The sequence below is a fragment of the Pseudopipra pipra genome, chromosome 1, assembly GCF_036250125.1.
Source record: "Pseudopipra pipra isolate bDixPip1 chromosome 1, bDixPip1.hap1, whole genome shotgun sequence".
Classification (NCBI taxonomy): Eukaryota; Metazoa; Chordata; class Aves; order Passeriformes; family Pipridae; genus Pseudopipra; species Pseudopipra pipra.
Genome location: NC_087549.1, coordinates 96,432,993 through 96,451,116, shown reverse-complemented (window position 1 = coordinate 96,451,116; position 18,124 = coordinate 96,432,993). Strand labels below are relative to the sequence as shown.

Below are 18,124 nucleotides of genomic sequence, written 5' to 3'. Positions count from 1 at the left end.
CAGAGACTCTTTGGAAGGTCCCAGTTGTGGACTTGTTTTATGCTCTCAGCTGCATGACCTGAGTTACAAAAAAGCTCTTGTTTCCGTAGTGCAATGGGGCTATATAAACTGATGCTCTTGGCCACCCTTCCCATATGGGGATAGAGTGGACTGCAGCATTTGGCTTGCAATAGCATTGTGTGCTTCTGTCCAAAATACGAATTGTGCTAGCTCCTGCCTGAATGCTTGAAAAATGAACATAAAGTCCTACCCTGCTGCATGGACCTGACGGTGTTTGATGAATTGGAGTCTGTGCTGGCAAAATGTAATTGCTTGTAATTATGACGAATCATGCGCAGTGCTCATACTGTGAACTACAAAGCTTTTGTCCACTGCCGCTTATTCAGCTGCTTAAAAAGCTCTCCTGATAAAGTGTATGAAGCTCAGAAACAGCCTTCAAGGTTTGGTTATTCGCATTTTGTTGAGGACACTGAAAAAAATTTGGTCTATTTGAACTCACTTCTATTCCCCAGAGTTCCTCCTGATGTGGGGGAGCAGAAGCTGGACTGCAGGACAGAGGATGGCTCAGCAGTATAGCAAAATGAAAGCAAGGAAGGCTATTAAGAGCATTGCTCTTGATCTGTGTCCTTGATAAAAATCCCTAGTGATGTTCATCCTTCCAGTAACAGCTGCAGGCATGTTGTTTCTCCTCTTTCTGTATTACTGGACAATCTGTCTTTCTGCTTGTTTTGGGTTTGCATTTTCTGCAATAGGGAGTGGTTTCTTCTATCTACCAGAAGTGTTTGTTTCAGCAGACTGTAAAAAGGTGTGCATGCATGAGGGAGCGAGTCTGTGTGTTACCTCACCTTGCTTGAGCACAGAATGGCACGCACAAGAAGTAACTGCTGGGATGAATTGCTGTTGTTTTCCATGTGCTGTACTACTTTGGTTTATGGTCCATGCTGTCAGCATGTGGCAGTCATGTTTACAGAGCACCACTGAGTCAAATGTCCTAGCTGGCTATTTTAAAATGTTGGGTACCTTCATAGCTACAGGTATTTGGAGCTGTAATTGCTGAGATGAGAGTGCTGCAGTTTGTGGAGTAGAGAATTTGATGCTCCCTTCCAGGTACAGTGCTGCACGTCTTGACTAGGCATGCTGTCTGCCCATGTTGAGGGGAGTCCCAACCCACTGTTGAGTATAAAGCCTTGCTGAAAAAGGGGGATCCTCTGGCACAGCAGGTCTAATTTGAAGCGAAGTTCTTCTCAGTAACTACTCTTCTCTTCCTTTCTGTCTTTTAGCATCAAGATGGTGCTGATGTGGACCAGTGGGGACACATTCAAGACTGTTTACTTCATCCTGAATCAGGCCCCTTTCCAGTTCTCCATCTGTGGACTCCTGCAGGTTTTTGTGGACATCGCTATCCTGTTGCAGGTTTACTTGTACAGCTACTACCCTCAGAAGCCTGTGTCCCACACTGCACACCCAGCCAGCACCAAGGCCCTGTGAGGAACTTAGCTGGACAGGTTGCAGGTCAACAGCGCTGTGGAGTCAGCCATGGCAGCTCCTCTTCCACTTGTAAATACTCTGGGGTTGCTGAGTTGAAAGCAGAAAAGAGAACAAGGGTTGAAAACCTGGCTGCACTTCCAGCTCAGGAAGTTTTATTTTAAATAACTTGCTCGTTCTGTTTTCAGACTTAGCTGTACAGAACTGTTCTTGGTGGGGGGAGGGGCACTTTATTTTTGCATACGTACCTATGAGCCTTATCAACTCACAAATGTTTGTATATTTAATCACAAGGGCTGGATGGTTTGTGTTTTTAATGCTATTTAAAAATGTTACACCACAAAAATTATAGGATATTTTGTCTGAAACTTTTACCTATTTATATAATATAAAGTCTGTATATTGGCAGGAAGTTTGTGGCATATACTAGCATTCAGTATCTCCACGATGGAGGAAGAAGAGCAAATCCAGGAGCTTTCTCTTTTCTCTGTAAGGGTGTCCGGTGGCAGAGAAGGTGAGGGCAGGAGGCCCTGAAAAGAGATGAGCAGCCAGAAATGAGCTGGTCATCAACATGCTAAAAAGTGAGCAGGTGTTCAACCCCACTGCAGGATCAGTGTGGCAGGAGGGCACATTAAGGAGGTGATGAAGGGGGCCTGAGTATGGATGATGCTGGAGCCATGATGGTGCTGGCACAGCCAGTCAAGTGGTCAGCCAAAAGGAGGAGCCAGCAGGAGACTGCAGGTAACTTAGGTAGTCATGCTTTGAAATGATGGGGTTTGGGAATAGCCCATCCTGCACTTGGGGGGCAGCACTGCCCCTGTGGCTGTACACAGGACAGAGCTGGGCTATAGGATGACTTTCACAGACCAAGGGGCCAGCAGATGTGTGTTGCCAGTATTGCCAAGCCAGTATTTCTAGATGGCAATTGAACCACAAAGGTAGAAGCAGGTCCACTTCCATTGGCTTAGATATTGAAAAGTTTGAGACACAGAAAAAGCTGTATCCTGTGGAGTAGGACTAGCACCTGACAGCTTGATTTGTTGAGGCTGAGATTCACGTTCATGTTGTTTAATGCTAAACAAGAACCAGTTTATGTTTTGGAGTGTTTCCTGCATTGACCCAGCAAGGAAGGAGTCCACATTTTCATTTTACTGTTGTGAACTTTTAGGCTCTTGGAAGAATCAGCAGGCTGTACTTAGGCAGAGGGACTGAAAAAGCTGAAAGAGCAGAGTTTATGTAGATGATGTCTCTAATGACTGTTTGCCATTAGGTCACTGTGCTCTTTCTGAGAGCTGCGTGTCACCAGCAGCTGCAGGTGGTGTGGGCCCACAGGGGACTGTGACTGAGCTCTGGGCTTCTGCCAGCTGAAGTCATGAAACCGCCCCGGGTGGTATGAGGTGGCCACAGTGAGACCCTTAGTCCCAGGAACAGCTACGCCTCTGCTGCTTCCTTCTTCATGAGGCTTCCTCCCTCTGCCCAGTGAGTCCTGTCTGACCACAGGAGAGGTGTTAGAGCTGGCATAGACTTTTCAGATTCACATTTTTTTCCCAGAATAGCCCAAAATGTTTTCTTACTGATGGCAGCAAGTCTGAGGTTTGATAACTTCAGTGTATAAATCAGATACTTCCCCTACTGTGCTTTATTTGGGAACCTCACAATTTGAGTCTGGACTGTCTTCATCTCTGACAAACTGTCCAGTGGAGGGGAATCACCCTCTGCCCAGGCACTGACTCCACGCTCTTTGTTCAATACCATACTCTTTTAGGCCTGAAGTGACCTTACAAAGACAATGTACTCGGCATGGCAGACTATGAATGTTTTGTTCCTCTTTCTTCTCCAATGTTCTGGTTGTGTTACAGGAACATCTGGGCTTTTGTCTTTTTTAATGGAAAACTTACTTAACAACTGGCTTCTTCAGTATGCTGCTTTAATGAGGATTGTATTTCTACTGTTTGCAAACAAACACTTTCTTGTGCGTTTTAATGGTCTGAAGGATTTTTTTAATAACTTGTAATGGTAAGATTTTTGTACATGGTGGTCCTTTTCTAATATTCTGTGAAACAGGGATGTAAGAAATTAATGGTTTGTAAGAAACATACTTCTGTATGTTATAGCTTCACCTGGGAATGCACACTTTTGGCCACCCCTTTGGCTTTGAACTACAGATATTACTGAGGATATAACAACTTCTGTTTATTCCTTTTGGGACTCTTCCTTGGGCAGATTCTTGAGTCTGTCATCAATACCCAAGCCAGCAAGCTCTGCAGACCAGACTCATTCACACCAGAGCTGCAAATGCTGGAAGAGAAGCCAGTGAAACCATGTCTGAGTCATCTTCTGTATGTGGCATTTAGCAAGGTAGGACTCTTGGCCAGGAACTCTTTAACTTCATCTTGCAAGGTACTTTAGGGACAAAGTGTTACAGAACTTCGGTTTTGTTCTCTAATTGTCAGGAAGTATCTGTATCCATGATCACCTCAGAGAATAAGAAATCAATTACTTTAGATACATCTCTTTGAATGTATGGCACATTTCATGGAGTTTATTTTTTCTGTCAGTTGCAATGTTTTTTTTAAATAAAAATTACCTATTATATATAAATTGCAGTGTTGCTTTGTTTTGTTCAGGTACAAAATGTGTGCTTCTTACCTCTTACTATAATTCATCTTGTCTACAGCACTGTCAGTAGGAATAATTTGTTTGCTTTTCCCCTCTGATGAGTGGGTAAGCACAAGGCATAAATTGTCCTGAGGCCATGATGCACAACAGGGATTCTGGATTTCTGTCTCCTGCTCTTCCATAGGTGAACTTAACCCTCGTGACCACATAACTCATTTGTTCTTGGGATGCTCATAGTAAAAACAAATTTACTAACAGATTATTAGGTAGCTTTAAAAAAAACCATTTCATGAAAATATGCGAGATTGAAGATGGGACACAGATGGGGGACATATTCTTTGCAGCCTCTGCACAGAAGATGAGGAGGAAGATGAACGTTCATCTCATGGTCAACTACTGTCCCAAGAGGAGTCTTGGCCACCCTCCCTGTTGATTCAGAATGGAAAAATGAGCCAAAACTGTCAGGACCAGCCTTGTGGCCACTGTGTACCTTCTGGATCTTGCCAGGCTGCTGTTGCAGGCTGTTCAGCTGCTCTGGCATGGGGAGGTGGTTTTGCTGTTGCTATGTGCAATGGCTGTGGAAGCTGGAGAAGAAGACTTGAGGAGGAAAGATGGCTGGAGGCACAGGAGAGAGGGTCAGGAAGGGCAGAAGGACAGAGGTGGGAGAGACTGAGCTTGCTCAAATAAGGGGCTGAAGGGAAAGACTCCCAGAGGGAAGGAAATGAAGGAAAATCAAGACCTGAAGGGCAAAGTTAGGTAAATCAGCAAAGTGGGGAGAAAAAGAGGAGGACAATGAGGATGGGGAGTACAACTTGCTAGTTGTGTTAACACTCTGCTGGCAGTGGAGACAATAACCCACACAGTTCCCACAACAGCCGAGCCTGCTCATTACTCACAGTGGCTGCACCATCTGTCCCAAATAGCACTGGCGTTACTAGCTGCTGTTCTGGCTTACTGGTGGGAAGCCAGTGGTGAGGCTGTCCCTAAATGAAACAACAGGGAACCCCATCTCTGGACACTGCAGCAGCCCGGCCCATGTCCTGCTGGCTGGTGCAGTGCTGGGCCTGGCCACCCTCAGGCAAATCTCTCCCTTGGCTGTGCACAGCAGATAGTGCTCTGCACTGCAGTTCCATACAGGAGGAGATTTCATGGTTAGATGTTTGGGATGCATGGAGTTAGGTGCAATTTAAAAACATTTTAAGACAAAAAATAAAGCTCACATTTGGGACTGGGTAATAAAAGTTGGCCCACAGGTTCTGTTTGTTAAATATGGTTGTGATCAGACTCACTCTTGAGAGCCAAGCAGGGTTCAAGGACCTGACTGACAACTGTAGCTTTGTTGGAGGCTTTCTGTGACAAAGCAGGCATTAATGTGTAAGTCAACAATATGCCAATAAATAAACAGACTGCCTGGATGCCTGTGCCAACAGCAGTAAATAAGAGACAGAAACTAGAACAAAATGTGTCCTGGAGCAGGGGCAGGTTTCCCTGTAAACAACCTTGTAGAGCAGCCAGTCCCCCAGTGAATGTCAGCATTTGGAAATGCCCTGATAGCAAACACAGACTTAGGACTTCAGATCTCTGTCCCTGCCCCTTCTGTGTCCCAGCTTATGTGGATTTGGCTCTTGTAGGTGCTGGCTTAGCTGTGCTATGAAACTAAGGGGCTTTGCTCGGCCTCAGATGGGCTAGCAGAATCATGCTGGATTTCTCTATCCATGAGGCCTTCCATGAGCCTCTGTCATTTTCCAGCCCAAGGCTTCATAGCCTTCTAAGGCTGTGGCTCGTAGGTGCCAGGGAGAGCCAAGGATGCTTTGCCTCCCTGAAGCATCTGCTGTGAGGCTGCCATAGCCTGTGCCCATTCTGGCCTCATCACTGTGAGACAGCAACTTCTGTCCAGCTTGCAGTGGAGGGGATGATACCAGTGTCAATATTTTTTTATGATTAGTGTTTAATTGAAGTTGCTATGAGGTAGGAGATGGCTGTGCACATGTGCTGTATGAGCAAAGTTGTGTTTGACTTTGTGCCATTTCCTTTAACTCTGTCCCTTTACCGGTTAATGCATCCTTAACTCTCACAGTCATGGTTTTTAGGTGATTATTGTTGCCAGCTGCCAGAATTTGTAGGTCCAGGTCCATGCATGTTGTCACCAAGGTGGACATGTAGAAGAGGCAGCTTTGCTCACATGTGTTGTGAATCTCTGTCCCATATGAGAGACAGGAATATTTTTTTTCCTTTTCTTTTTTTCTTTTTCCTTGGGGCAAAACTGGTGTTCTACAGTCATGAAGCACTAGGCTGTTCAGTGAAACAAGTATAACTACCCGCTGGCATTGGTATATGTGCAGACGTGTGGCATTTATTATAGTTATTATAGCTAGAGATAAATGGCCATAATCATCTGTGTGCTGTGTGAAAGAAAAACAACCACCATACACAACAAAACCAACACTCTCCAGCAGCTGATCAAAAGTAATAAGCATCACCCATAACAACAGCTGCCCTGGGTGAAACTCACTCTCCTCTGAGTATCTTTTATGTCTGGCAATGTGTGCATCACAACTTTATACAGCTTCCAAAAATAATTTGTTTAAAAGGTTCCTGGTTTATATTTGTTTCCTCATCTGTCATCTCAATAGATGAAATGAAACTTTATTAAAAGCCAGGCTTTGACTAACGGACATAATGAGTGGGTTTTGTCACTTTAGTAAAACTCTGTGCATGCTGGAATTAATTATGTGCCTTTTGAAAAATACAAAGAACTTGCTATTGTAGGACAATAGCAACTTGATGGAGCACAGCAATAATATGATGTGTGTCATCCGTCTGTTTTTCTATACAGCTGCTGAGCTGCAGTTTGCTGTCCCAGTGCTGGTTTTTTTCATGCTGCAGGGCCGAAAGTAGCATTCATTCATGGTTATTTGCTAGCACTGCAGGCGTGAAACTCTTCATTCTGCAAGGATGGCTACTCCAACATGGCTTTTCTAAGATTAAGCTAATGCTGCTGACAATTCGTGGGCTTCACCACCTTGAGGAGATGTATTCTGCACCGTCCATGCACACTAACCATGGCCCCTTCTTTCACACCAGAGCATGAACTAGCACCTTTGTGTGCATGAACCAAAGTACCATAAAAGGTGAACTTGTGGGTGTGAATCTGCTGGGTCTCACGTGAAGACTGAGCACCCAAACGCCACCAGAAAATGCAGTGCTGCCCCTTATCACCATGCCACACTTTGCCCCCTCACACTGCTCACTTTGCTAGTTTGCAAGCAGCCGGCTGCAAAGCTGTATCCCTGATGCCAAATCTTAATAAACCTTAATCCAAGAAGTGCCTGCATCAGGATTAAAAAAACCAATAAAATCTTTCATGAGTCACAGCAACCCAGTGCTGTTATTGCTTTGCCAGTAGTCTGAGTCAGCCCAAGCACCATCCACCAGCCCTTGGCCCTCCTCAGTGGCACACGGAGCAGATGTGTTCCCGGTGGTGGTGGGCCGTGAAGGATGGGCAGAGCCCTGGTGAGTGAGGCTGTGTTTGGTTTGCTTGTAGTTCAACACATCTGGGGGTTTGGAGACCCAATGCAGCCTGTAGGGTCTTGCTGTCTCCCTCTCTTCCAGCACTCAGCAGCGAGCTGTGTAACACACCTGCTGCTCTGAGCTCTGTAACCTGGCCCAGTGACCCTGCCATGCTGCCCAGGGCTCTCTGGCCTGACTGTGACTGCAGAGGAGCAGTATCAGCACTGCTGTGGGCCAGACAGAGTCAGCAGCATGGGACCTTGGCTGGAGGACTGGTGGGCATGGCTTCACATCAGCATGGCAAAGCACCACCTCCCCCCGCACCCAAATCATCAAACACATGCATTCAGCAACAAAGCTTTTATTTTTTATTAAAATAAAGTGTAACCTTTTAATTTCCCTTGCTTTTTTCCTATAAGGAATGGCTTAATATGAGAGTTTGCTGATGTAGGATTGGTGTGTTACAATGTACACTGAGGCAAAAAAAAACCCCAAACCAGACAAATCCCATCTTCAATGCATCAGCTTTTGTTCCTTTCCTGGCAGGAGGAGAATATGGAAGGTGACACTGCATGGCTTTAATACAAATGGGGTCATCGTTACCAGAGGCTGTTATGTTCCATCTCCTTCTGTTCCCTGATCATATCCTGCCTGTAGGAGCACTGAGAGACCCACACAGTATCCTGACTTGGACCACCTACACAGCTCCTCCAGGGTGGGGGCTGGAGAGCTCACAGCATCAGTAAGCAAACATGCAGATGCCATCATATGATTAATTTTCCCTTTAAATTGACTTAAATCTTTCAAGAATAATGAAAAAGCCAAAATGCTAATTCTAATGACAGGATTGTCTTTTTCTTAGTAGGAGGAAAAAAAAAAGGCTACTGCTAACTAGAGCACAGCTGCTACATTGCAGCTCGGACCAGAGCCCACTGGAGGTGTCTCATTGACTTCACTGGGTTTGGACTACTCCCGTTTGCACTTGACTGCAGTCAGTGCAGTCACCACTGCTGAGGAAGACTGCAGAGCTGGGAGTCACTGCTGGTTTAACATCACCCTCCCTTTCTTGGGCTGCATATAGTTCAGCTTGGTTCAGTCATCTGCTAAACATATTGTTTTATACACGAGAGACTGAAATACTTAACAGAAAGTGGGGAAATGGCATGATTTGTAATGATATTTGTTATATTCAACTGTTAGCAAAGGAAAAAAAAAACAAGTTAACGTTCAGTACCACAGTCAGAAAGATTGTTTGTATGTATATTTCAGTCATGGGGCTAAGATACAAAGCTTAGGATGGTAAATACACGTCTCTACTAAATAATGCAAACTGTTCTAGCACATGAGTCAGCGCTGGCAGCCCTGGCTGCGCTGCCTCGTCTGTAGAAGACAAAACCAAGCCCCTGGCAAAGCTGAAGGGATGCTTCTGCCCTTCTCTTGCCCTCATCACCCCTTGGCTTGTCTGAGGTTTGTGTTCCTTGGTGAAGCTGCCAAAACAAACATGCTTTGGGGTGTTGCAGCGTGGGGAGCCCCCTCACTCAGCCCCTCATACGTGAGTGCCACTGAGCAGGGCAGGGAGGAGGTGGCACGCTGGTTACTCTGCCAAATGGCACCCTGGTACAGGCTGTGCTTCATGTTACATTCTCCTAGCTGGCTACGTTCAACAGCTGCTCCTTGGGGATACCCAAAAATACCTGTTCAATAGGAAAAAAAAGCCCTAAGAAAAGCAATGGAGCAGAGCTGTACTTGGCAGAGTTTCTAGGGGTACTTTTCAGAGGGCTCTTAAGATCAAAAGTTGGTCTTTAGAGACAACTTTGTGTGTGTCTGCCCCTCATTTATGCAGTTCAGGAGGTTCTTCTTTCAGAACTGACCTCCCTTGTCCACTGCTTCTTGTGCTGCCAATGTATGTTCGCATCTGTTCAGGGTCAAGAACTTCTCGTCTTACTGGTCCACCATGGGTGGACTGTCCTGTCCAGCAACACTTGGTGGGAATGTGGCACTGAGGCCCCTTGTACTGTCATCACCTGGGAGTTCAGTGTTCTCTGGTAGCTTGCGCACTTGCCTGCTGGCTGCTCGTTGCTGCTGCTCCTTCAGCTCACTGTAGGAACGGGAAAAGGTATGAAAGATGGATGTGACTGGGAAAGCCATCAGCAAAATCCCACTTAAGATACTGCTCAGGGCTACCACCTGTCCAGGGATGCTACGAGGCACCATGTCCCCGTAGCCAACAGTTGTCATGGAGATCACAGCCCACCAGTAACTGGTGGGGACGCTGGTGAATTCTTGCTTGGCTCCCAGTTCACTTTCAGCCAAGTACACCAGCGGTGAGAAGAGGGCCATGGCGACACAAAGGAAGAGCAGGAGGAGGCCGAACTCCCTGGTGCAGCGGCGCACGGTGAGCCCCAGCGTCTGCAGCCCCAGCGAGTGCCGTGCCAGCCTCATCACGTACAGGATGCGCAGAGCCCGCAGGAAGCGCAGCACCAGGCCCACTCTCTCCAGGTACTTGTTCCCAGATCCCCCGCCAGGCTTGCTGCTGTTTTTTGTGGAGACCGTATCCACAATGAGAGAAATATAGAAAGGCAGAATGGCCAGGATGTCGATGATGTTGAGCGGAGTTTTCAGGAAAGCACACTTGTTCTCTGCCTGAATGGAACGCAGCAGGAACTCAAATGAAAACCATGCCACACACACTGTCTCCAGCACAAAGATGTCATAGCACTTCCGAGAGCATTCACCCTGGGGAGAAGAGGAGCAGGGAACACATAAAAGGGGAGAGAAAGAGATTTAGCCAGGGAATGAACCAAAGAAACAGAGAGTGGCAGCTCTTAAAGAAAAGTACCACGTGAAATTGATAGGAATTGTGACGTAAAATCATGGCTGCTGAGAGCAGTTAGAAGGGATAACTAAAACCAGAGGTACTACCTACATGTTTGGCTGCAGGACAGGCTGCCAATCTGGTGTGATGTTATCAGCTGTGAGCCAGACAGCCCACTGCTAAAAGGCCAGTGGCTCATGCTTCATTTCTAACCGAACGTTTAACACCCTTTAGAAAGGATTAGTACAGGATTCATGGATTGTAATAAATGTGCAATTCCTCCTTCCCTTCCTGATCAACAATAAATTGCTTATAAATGGCTCATAAGCACCTACAGCATTTTAAGTTATATGCTTGGAGTTATCTATATTATTCACTGAATATAGAACATATTTTATATTCCAGTGAGCATTTATTAACAGACTAGCCCTACAGTCAAAAGCTTATATAAAGTACTGATAAATGTAGGTATTTCTAGAAGAAAAAATACCACAAAATAGAGGGGGGGGGGCAGAGAGATAAGTATTTTTAGTTACCTCACCTGTAACAACCAGTGACCACAATGCCTTCCTCAAGCTTTCTGAGGCACTGGAAGTGGTGCTCTTCCCTGCAGGCTTGCTTAGTGGCAAATAAAGAGAACTCTAGCTCTTTAGTTATGATGCCTGTAAACAAGTCAGCCTTGGTGCATTGGAACAGCAATAAACAACAATGCTGATGATGGCTGCTCTTCAGTTATTAATTCAACAACACAAATACTATGACAATTCTCTGCTACATCACTGTTGGTAACTCCAGCTGAATAATAATCAGCTTCTCTCCACTTTGAGAGATTTTGATGTGGACAGTTATAGGTCTAGTGCTGTTTTCTCTGTTAAATGCTCATATAAACGTATGAATGCTCTGGGTGCTTTCTGTGGAAGGCAAGTGCATATTTATTTAAGGGAAGTGTATATTTATTCAGTGTGCCAGTCTGACTGAACAGTTTGTGAAAACTGTAAGCATGTAGGAGTCCATCCATGCTGGTGGGGTGTGTGACTCCCACTGGATGCAACAGGCATTAGGTCCCAATGTCCAACCTCATTTTACTTGCCTATGCTAAATTATAGCAATACAACATCATTCAAGAGTGGTGAGGCTGTGTCAAGCTGGTCCCCGTTTCACCACTGAAGAAGCTGGGAACCTGGCACATCTATTAACAGTTCTGCCCACATACTCACCACAGGTGTCTTTTGCTACACAAAGCCAAGAAAATTTTTACTGCACAGCCCCACATCCTAACTTCATCCCTCTCTCAGTGTGTATGCACAGGTTTTTCCCTTTTGGGAAAGAAAACATCAAAAGAGTGCTAAGACATTTGCCCTCTTTGCTAACTGCAGCATTCCCCAAAATGTTGTGGAGTGACTGGATACGTTTCAAGGGCTGCTGCACCACCAGCAGCAAGACCAGTGTCATCACACTGATTATAAAGCCGTGTGTTACCTCAATATGATAACCCAAATGCCAGGGCACCCTGCACATTCTACACTTAAGAAGAGACTGAGACAGCAACTAAGGAGATGTCAACAGGAAAAACAGATGTGGAAAGGAATCCTCAGAGCCAGCATTTATGGTTCTTGTATTAACCATGATAAAAGGTTGTTGTGCCTTGTGTTTATAGATTTTTTTTTATTTCACTTTCAATTGGCATATGATGTACCTCCCACTGTTACCCAGGAGGTCATGCAGATATGAAGAGAAAAATTGCTTGTCCTATTGAAATTGCTGTCAAGATTATTTCAGGGAGGAAGGATAATCTTGGTTTACTAGTGTAGTAGCTCAGATAGCCTGTCTTTAACTTCCTAAATTTGATACGTGTGAAGACTAGAAGAAGCTTAATTTATGTCTGCCTCACCAAACTAATTTGGTTGTAAGTATTTTTGTCACAAACATAACACATAGGACATCAGATTTTGTTTCTGGGAGCTTTGCTCCTCTCACAGCATAATTAAGCTGTCAGGCTCTCCCATCAGATGAAGAACCAAGATGCTTTCACACCATTGCACAAATCTGGCTCTGTGGGCCAGAGCCAAAGCTCACAAAGTCACTGGAAGGACTCTGCCTGTGCCACTGTAACTTCACAGAATCACAGAATATGCTGAGTTGGAAGGGATATGCAAAGATCATCGAATCCAACTCCTGGTCCTGCACAGGACCATCCCCGAGAGTCACACCATGTGCCTGAGAGCATTGTCCAGGCTTGGTGCTGTGACCACTTCTCTGGGAAGCCTGTTCCAGTGCCCAACTGCCCTCTGGGTAAAGAACCTTTTTCTAATATCCAACCTAAACCTCACCTGACACAACTTCAGGTCATTTCTAGTCACCACAAAGAGATCAGTCCCTGACCCTCCCCTTTCTCACTCAAGGAAGTTGTAGACTGCAGTGAGGTCTCCCCTTAGTCTCCTCTTCTCCAGGCTGAACAGACCAAGTGACCTCAGCCGATCCTTATACGGCTTCCCCTCAAGGCCCTTCACCTCTTCATTGCCCTCCTTTGGTCACTCTCTAATGGCTTAATATCTTTTTTATATTGCGGTGCTCAAAACTGCCACAATATTTAAGGTGAAGCTGCATCAGTGCAGAGCAGAGCGGGACAATCCCATCCCTCGACCAGCTTGTGATGCTTTGCCTGATGCCCCCAGGACAGGGTTGTCCCTCCTGGCTGCCAGGGCACTGCTGACTCATATTCAACTGGCTGTCAACTAGGACCCCCAGCTCCCTTCCCATGGCACTGCTTTCCATCATCTCATTCCCCAGTCTGTACAAACATCCAGGTTGCCCCATCCCAGGTGCAGCATCCATCAATTTCTCTTGTTGAACTTCACATGGTTGGTGATTGCCCAGTCCTCTAATTTGTCATGGTCTCTCTGCAGGGCCTCCATGCCTTCAGGGATGTCAACTTCTCTCCTTATGACTCAGAAACCAGCCATCAGACCAATATTGTCCCAGAGCCCTGCTTCCTAGGAATCTCTCATTGGGATATGCTTGCTCTCACACCTAAAGGCAATGGTTGCAGGTGAATTGCAGCACTTGATACTACCCTTGCAGGTGCACAGAAGGATCAGACTGAGATGTTAGGATAACAACCCAGAGAAGAATAACTCTGGCTTGAGCAAAGCAGCTAGCAGTGACAAGAAGATAAATAACCCAATGTGCAAATTTGCTTTCTCTGACAGGTATGCCACTACTTGGACCACCATGTATGGACACTAATATAGAGTTTGCTTTAAGATACCTATCTGACAGAAAGCTTTCTGGATGCTGATGTGCAAATGTAGAATTTTTGTGCCACTAACAGTTTTAGGAAAGTCACTGAAGCCTATGGAGGATTTAGCCTTGGAATAGACCTACAAAGTCACTAAGGTGTCTCATAGCTAATTTGGTACCTAATTCCCTCAGCACTTTCTATTAGCTGCATGTGGAAAAGAGACTGTCCAAAGTGTTTCTTTCTGTATATGAGTTTTGATGTGGGAACAAACAGGAATGAAAATTGTTCCTCATTAAAAGACTACTAGTGGAGATGACCTTTGGAAGACTCTGTCTGCCTTCCCACGCTCTGACACATTTATCCTATGTAGGTTCACAAACCTACACCTTTGCTATTTATGTCTCCAATCTTCCCGCAGAAATTACATCCTAAACGCAAGTGCAGGAGCAGCCTGGTAACCTTGGTTCAGCTGAGCTCAAGAGGCTTGGTGGTATCTGAAGCTCGGGTCACCCAAGGCAGCAGAACCAAGCTGGTGTATTTGCCCATCAAGGTAATGAAGAGCTGAAATGTGCTCTACCTAGAGCCGATGTTGGGCCCTGGCTTTTTTCCGCTCTTCCCACTATCCACAGCTGACAGCTAACGTGAATGCCAAAATGTTTATATCCAGTAGAGTGGAGTGATAATGCTCTGCTACACAGAGTTCATTTCAACAGGATGCAACAGTCCCCACTTTCAGCTAAGGCATAATTATCTCCAGCAAAGTGCTGATCTTTCTCAGTATCGTTATTAACCTACTGTAATCTGAACAAGCTAGGATGTGTCCAGAGGCTGTCCTGAGAATACGAGGGTCTGAATAGGCTTTTAGAAAACAGATCTGTGCATCAATCAACCTGCTAGAGGTCTTTTTTTCCACTAATTAAATGTCTTCCTGTCCCTTGGACCATGTTTCAATATCATCTGGTTATGACCTATTATAATCCTCACATGAAATCAAAAACAGCAACAGCAAAAATGCTCTTTGCGCTTCGTTTCTTTCAGCTGCAGCTGCTTTTCTTTGCAGTTTTTTCCCCCCTTGACTACAGCATTGGTTAAAAAAAACTCGCGATTTTTCTCTCTAAAACCCTTAACTCTGTATTCGAGTCCACCGGATGCTGTAACTCTGCTTAGAGTTTCGAGGTTTTTTTCTGATTATGAAATAAAACAAAAATTATCAGAAAGACACATGCACAGACGGAAAAAAAAAACCCCACCCAAGACTTAATCAGCCATTGGAACACAAGAAAAACAAGTCCTACCAGAATAGAATAGCATCCTGCCCGAAATAGGTCTGCATCAAATCTGTATGTTCTCAAAAAAGATCGAGCTATACCAGCTTGTGGCCATAAACATGTACATTAACAACTACATACTGCTTTTTACTTTTTATAAGCCAAATAGCTGGCTCTCATACCAATGAACCAGACTTCTTCACCTTGTAATCTGATGGATACATTTTTATCATTACATTTCCATATCTGGATTTCTGAAAATGGACCACAGGGAAAACAGTTGTTCTTTACAAAATGTATGTTTATTTATGTGTGTACATTTGTTTCTTTCAAACAGCAAGCAGGTTTTTTTTCCCTGTGCAGAAATTACTTGAGTATGGAGAAATATCTGCAGTTGCAGAGGATTTGGGGAGGCCATATATACTAATGTTAACTCAGGGCACAAGAAAACAAATGAAGGAAGCTTTCAGTGAGTAATTCTGTGCAGTCAAATTAAAGTAAATCACCTTCATTAGGATCTATAGAAATTTGCTGTCAAAACGCCAACTGCAGTATCTTTCTTCCGGAGAAACATTTCATTTGCCAAAGGCTCCTTTGGCAAAAGGAAAATTACAAAAAGAAAAACTGCTCTCACTGGAGTTCAAATCCAGCTGTACTCTGTATAGTCTGTCTAAAAGTCGCAGACATCTTTCGGAAACATTTTGGTTTGGCTTGCAGGGCTCCTTTCACTGGTACTTCCCCTTACTGAGCCTCTGAAAAATTCTCTGCTGTGTGTTGTGTGCCTTTTTGATCCTGCCTTTGTCCTCTAGTCTCCTGAGAAGAAATTCTGACTCTCCTCTAAATTCTTGCGGGCTTTGACACCATCTTCTAATCTCTCCAGCATTAGAAGATGTCAAAAGCCAGTTCACCTCTAACCGCCCCAGATCTTGTGTTGCTTTGCACACACGTTTTTGTATGGTCAGCAGTTCCACAGTATTTTCAAGGAAGAAGTTTAAATGCTGCCCACTTCGACCCCGTAGTGAAGATTTCCCTCCCTGTCAAAGGTATATGTTAAGAAAAAAAGAAAGCTAAACATGAGAGGCATTGCATACAAAAGTAAGCTTTAAAATCATGACATTTGTAAAATACTTCTTTTGTTCTCTTCACTTGCCCCTTGCTACTTTAGTCTTTTGGATCATGCATTTTAAGTGTTTCTCTGTGCACATGAGATCAAACTCTTTTTTAACAACAATGTAGAACTTGAAATTCTGATGTAACTGAGATCTTGGCATCAGAGATCTGAGTTAAGGGACTTGCAGACAAAGTCCCTGAGGCTGCTGCACAAGGTCTGCCCCAGTGCTGTAAGACAGTCCAGAGCCCAGAGGCTTAGGGTGTTCCCCTCAGACCTGAGTGAGGCTGAGCTGCCTGTTTAAATGAACATATGCAGGGTGATTCAGAGGACAGACACTCCTCCACTACCACTTATTCAGTAGCCCAACTCTTGGAGCATTTGCTGGGTTTGGGAGAGACTCAGCTCCTGCTCCCATGCCAGCAAGATGGCAGCCTGCAGCTGGCTCTGTCCCAGTGTGTGGGAGAGCCTGGAGCACGGGGTGCTGGGTCATTTTCTCTCCCTTGTCCCAACTGTCACTGTAAAATGACAAAGCCTTCCCTAAGAAAAATTCCAGCAAAACAGCAACATTCCCAGAAACATGCCTCACCAACAAAACCCCAAGATTTTGCTCATGCTGGCACTTTCTGATGAAAGGCAGTTTTCTGATGAAAAGTTATTTTCCGGTGAAAAGTATCCACATAGTTTTCACAGCAGGGATGAGTGCATGACTCCTGTGATGTGACCCACTGTTGGAAGAGCAGCATCCCACCCTGCCCTGGGGTGCAGGCACAATCCCCTTGCCACTGACCACCCACAGACTTGGTGATTGTAACTCAGTACATCTGCCATTAAAGCTGGGGTCAGGCTGAACTTGCAGTCAGCCCGCTCTGAGTATTTCTTGTGCTCCTGAACAAAGATGATTCAGATACTGTGCAGCCTGTCCTCAAAGCTGGCTGGCTGTGAAGTCAAAATAGCAGTTTCTGTTTTTAAAGTCACCAAGGGGCCATGAAAGGGCCCTCTGCTTCTTGCTATACACACTTTGATCAGTAACTATAGCTTAGTTCATGCTTAATCTTCAGCCCAGCTGCTAGCAAAGGTAACCAGAGCCTTGCCTTCAGTGGGAAGGGTTCTCTCTCATGGTGTGCAGCCATGTTATGGACACAAGACAGCTCTTGTACAATTGTCCCTGTTCAACTTGTCTTTGTTGAGGAGAAAGGGCAAGGATGTGGGTAGGAGCTACACCTGCTTACCTCTCTGAATTTCCTTTGATCCTGAGGCAGCACAGTCCCAAATCACCACTTTTCAAAACCTCTTGGCCTGCCATTTTTATCCTGCCAGTGAAGCTGCAAATAAATAAACATGGAACACCAACAGGAAAAAAGGAGATGACATAAGACTACAGCAACTGCTAGAAGGTAACTTCAGGGTGTGCTAAAATACGCAGCCAGAGTTTAATTAACTTGTGAAATTACATTATGTGCTACTCAGTTGCAGTCGTGCAGTCAAGAGGCTACTGAAATACAGCTACCTGCATGTGCCTTTCATTTCTGCCTCCAATTGCAACTATGAAGCCAAATGGCTGTGTTTTTGGAAAGCTTGGAGAAGGGAGTCAATGAGAGGGAAGTACAAGACCACGTGCATGAGGTCTTTACCCATGCACTGTGGTTGCCTATCACTAACCTGGCAGACTTAGGAGACATGGATGGCACTCCTCATCTAGGAGGCTGCAGAGGGAACCAGCTGTGTTTCCTTGAGTAACCCTGTCCAAACCAGAAGCAGCCTTCTGCTTTGGGCCATCTCAGCCCCAAACTGCACAACCAAAATTAGACACCTTGGGTTTCTAAGCCATAAATACTGAGCCTTGAAACCTGTTCAATTGACATTTTTTCCCTGAACATGCTGCAGATGTCTTAACAGCTGACTGCATGGACTTGGCATATACATCTGAATTGAGGAGAAATACACAGACACACCTACCTACTGGGCAAGACTGTTACTGTGATCTTAAGGCTTTCTTCCGTTTCCCTGCCTCCTTCACTTATGGCCCCTGCAATACACAGATATATTCTTCAGTCCACTGTACTGCTTCTTTTTGC

General features: G+C 45.1%; 2 protein-coding genes across 7 annotated transcripts in view; one reads left to right on the top strand and one right to left on the bottom strand.

Moving 5' to 3' along the window:
• Positions 1-4,086, top strand: part of SLC66A2 (solute carrier family 66 member 2) — a 58,231-nt gene extending 54,145 nt beyond the window's left edge. For all 3 annotated transcript variants that reach the window (XM_064666449.1, XM_064666447.1, XM_064666437.1), the window contains one exon: positions 1,281-4,086. In XM_064666449.1, the coding sequence (XP_064522519.1) occupies positions 1,281-1,488 (208 nt within the window). In that variant the 3' untranslated portion in view covers positions 1,489-4,086. The remainder of the gene's footprint in view (positions 1-1,280) is intronic.
• A 3,873-nt stretch (positions 4,087-7,959) lies between these two features.
• KCNG2 (potassium voltage-gated channel modifier subfamily G member 2) overlaps positions 7,960-18,124 on the bottom strand; it is a 56,663-nt gene continuing 46,498 nt past the window's right edge. For all 4 annotated transcript variants that reach the window (XM_064666298.1, XM_064666320.1, XM_064666309.1 and 1 more), the window contains exon 3: positions 7,960-10,350. In XM_064666298.1, coding sequence (XP_064522368.1) covers positions 9,556-10,350 — 795 coding nt within the window. In that variant the 3' untranslated portion in view covers positions 7,960-9,555. The remainder of the gene's footprint in view (positions 10,351-18,124) is intronic.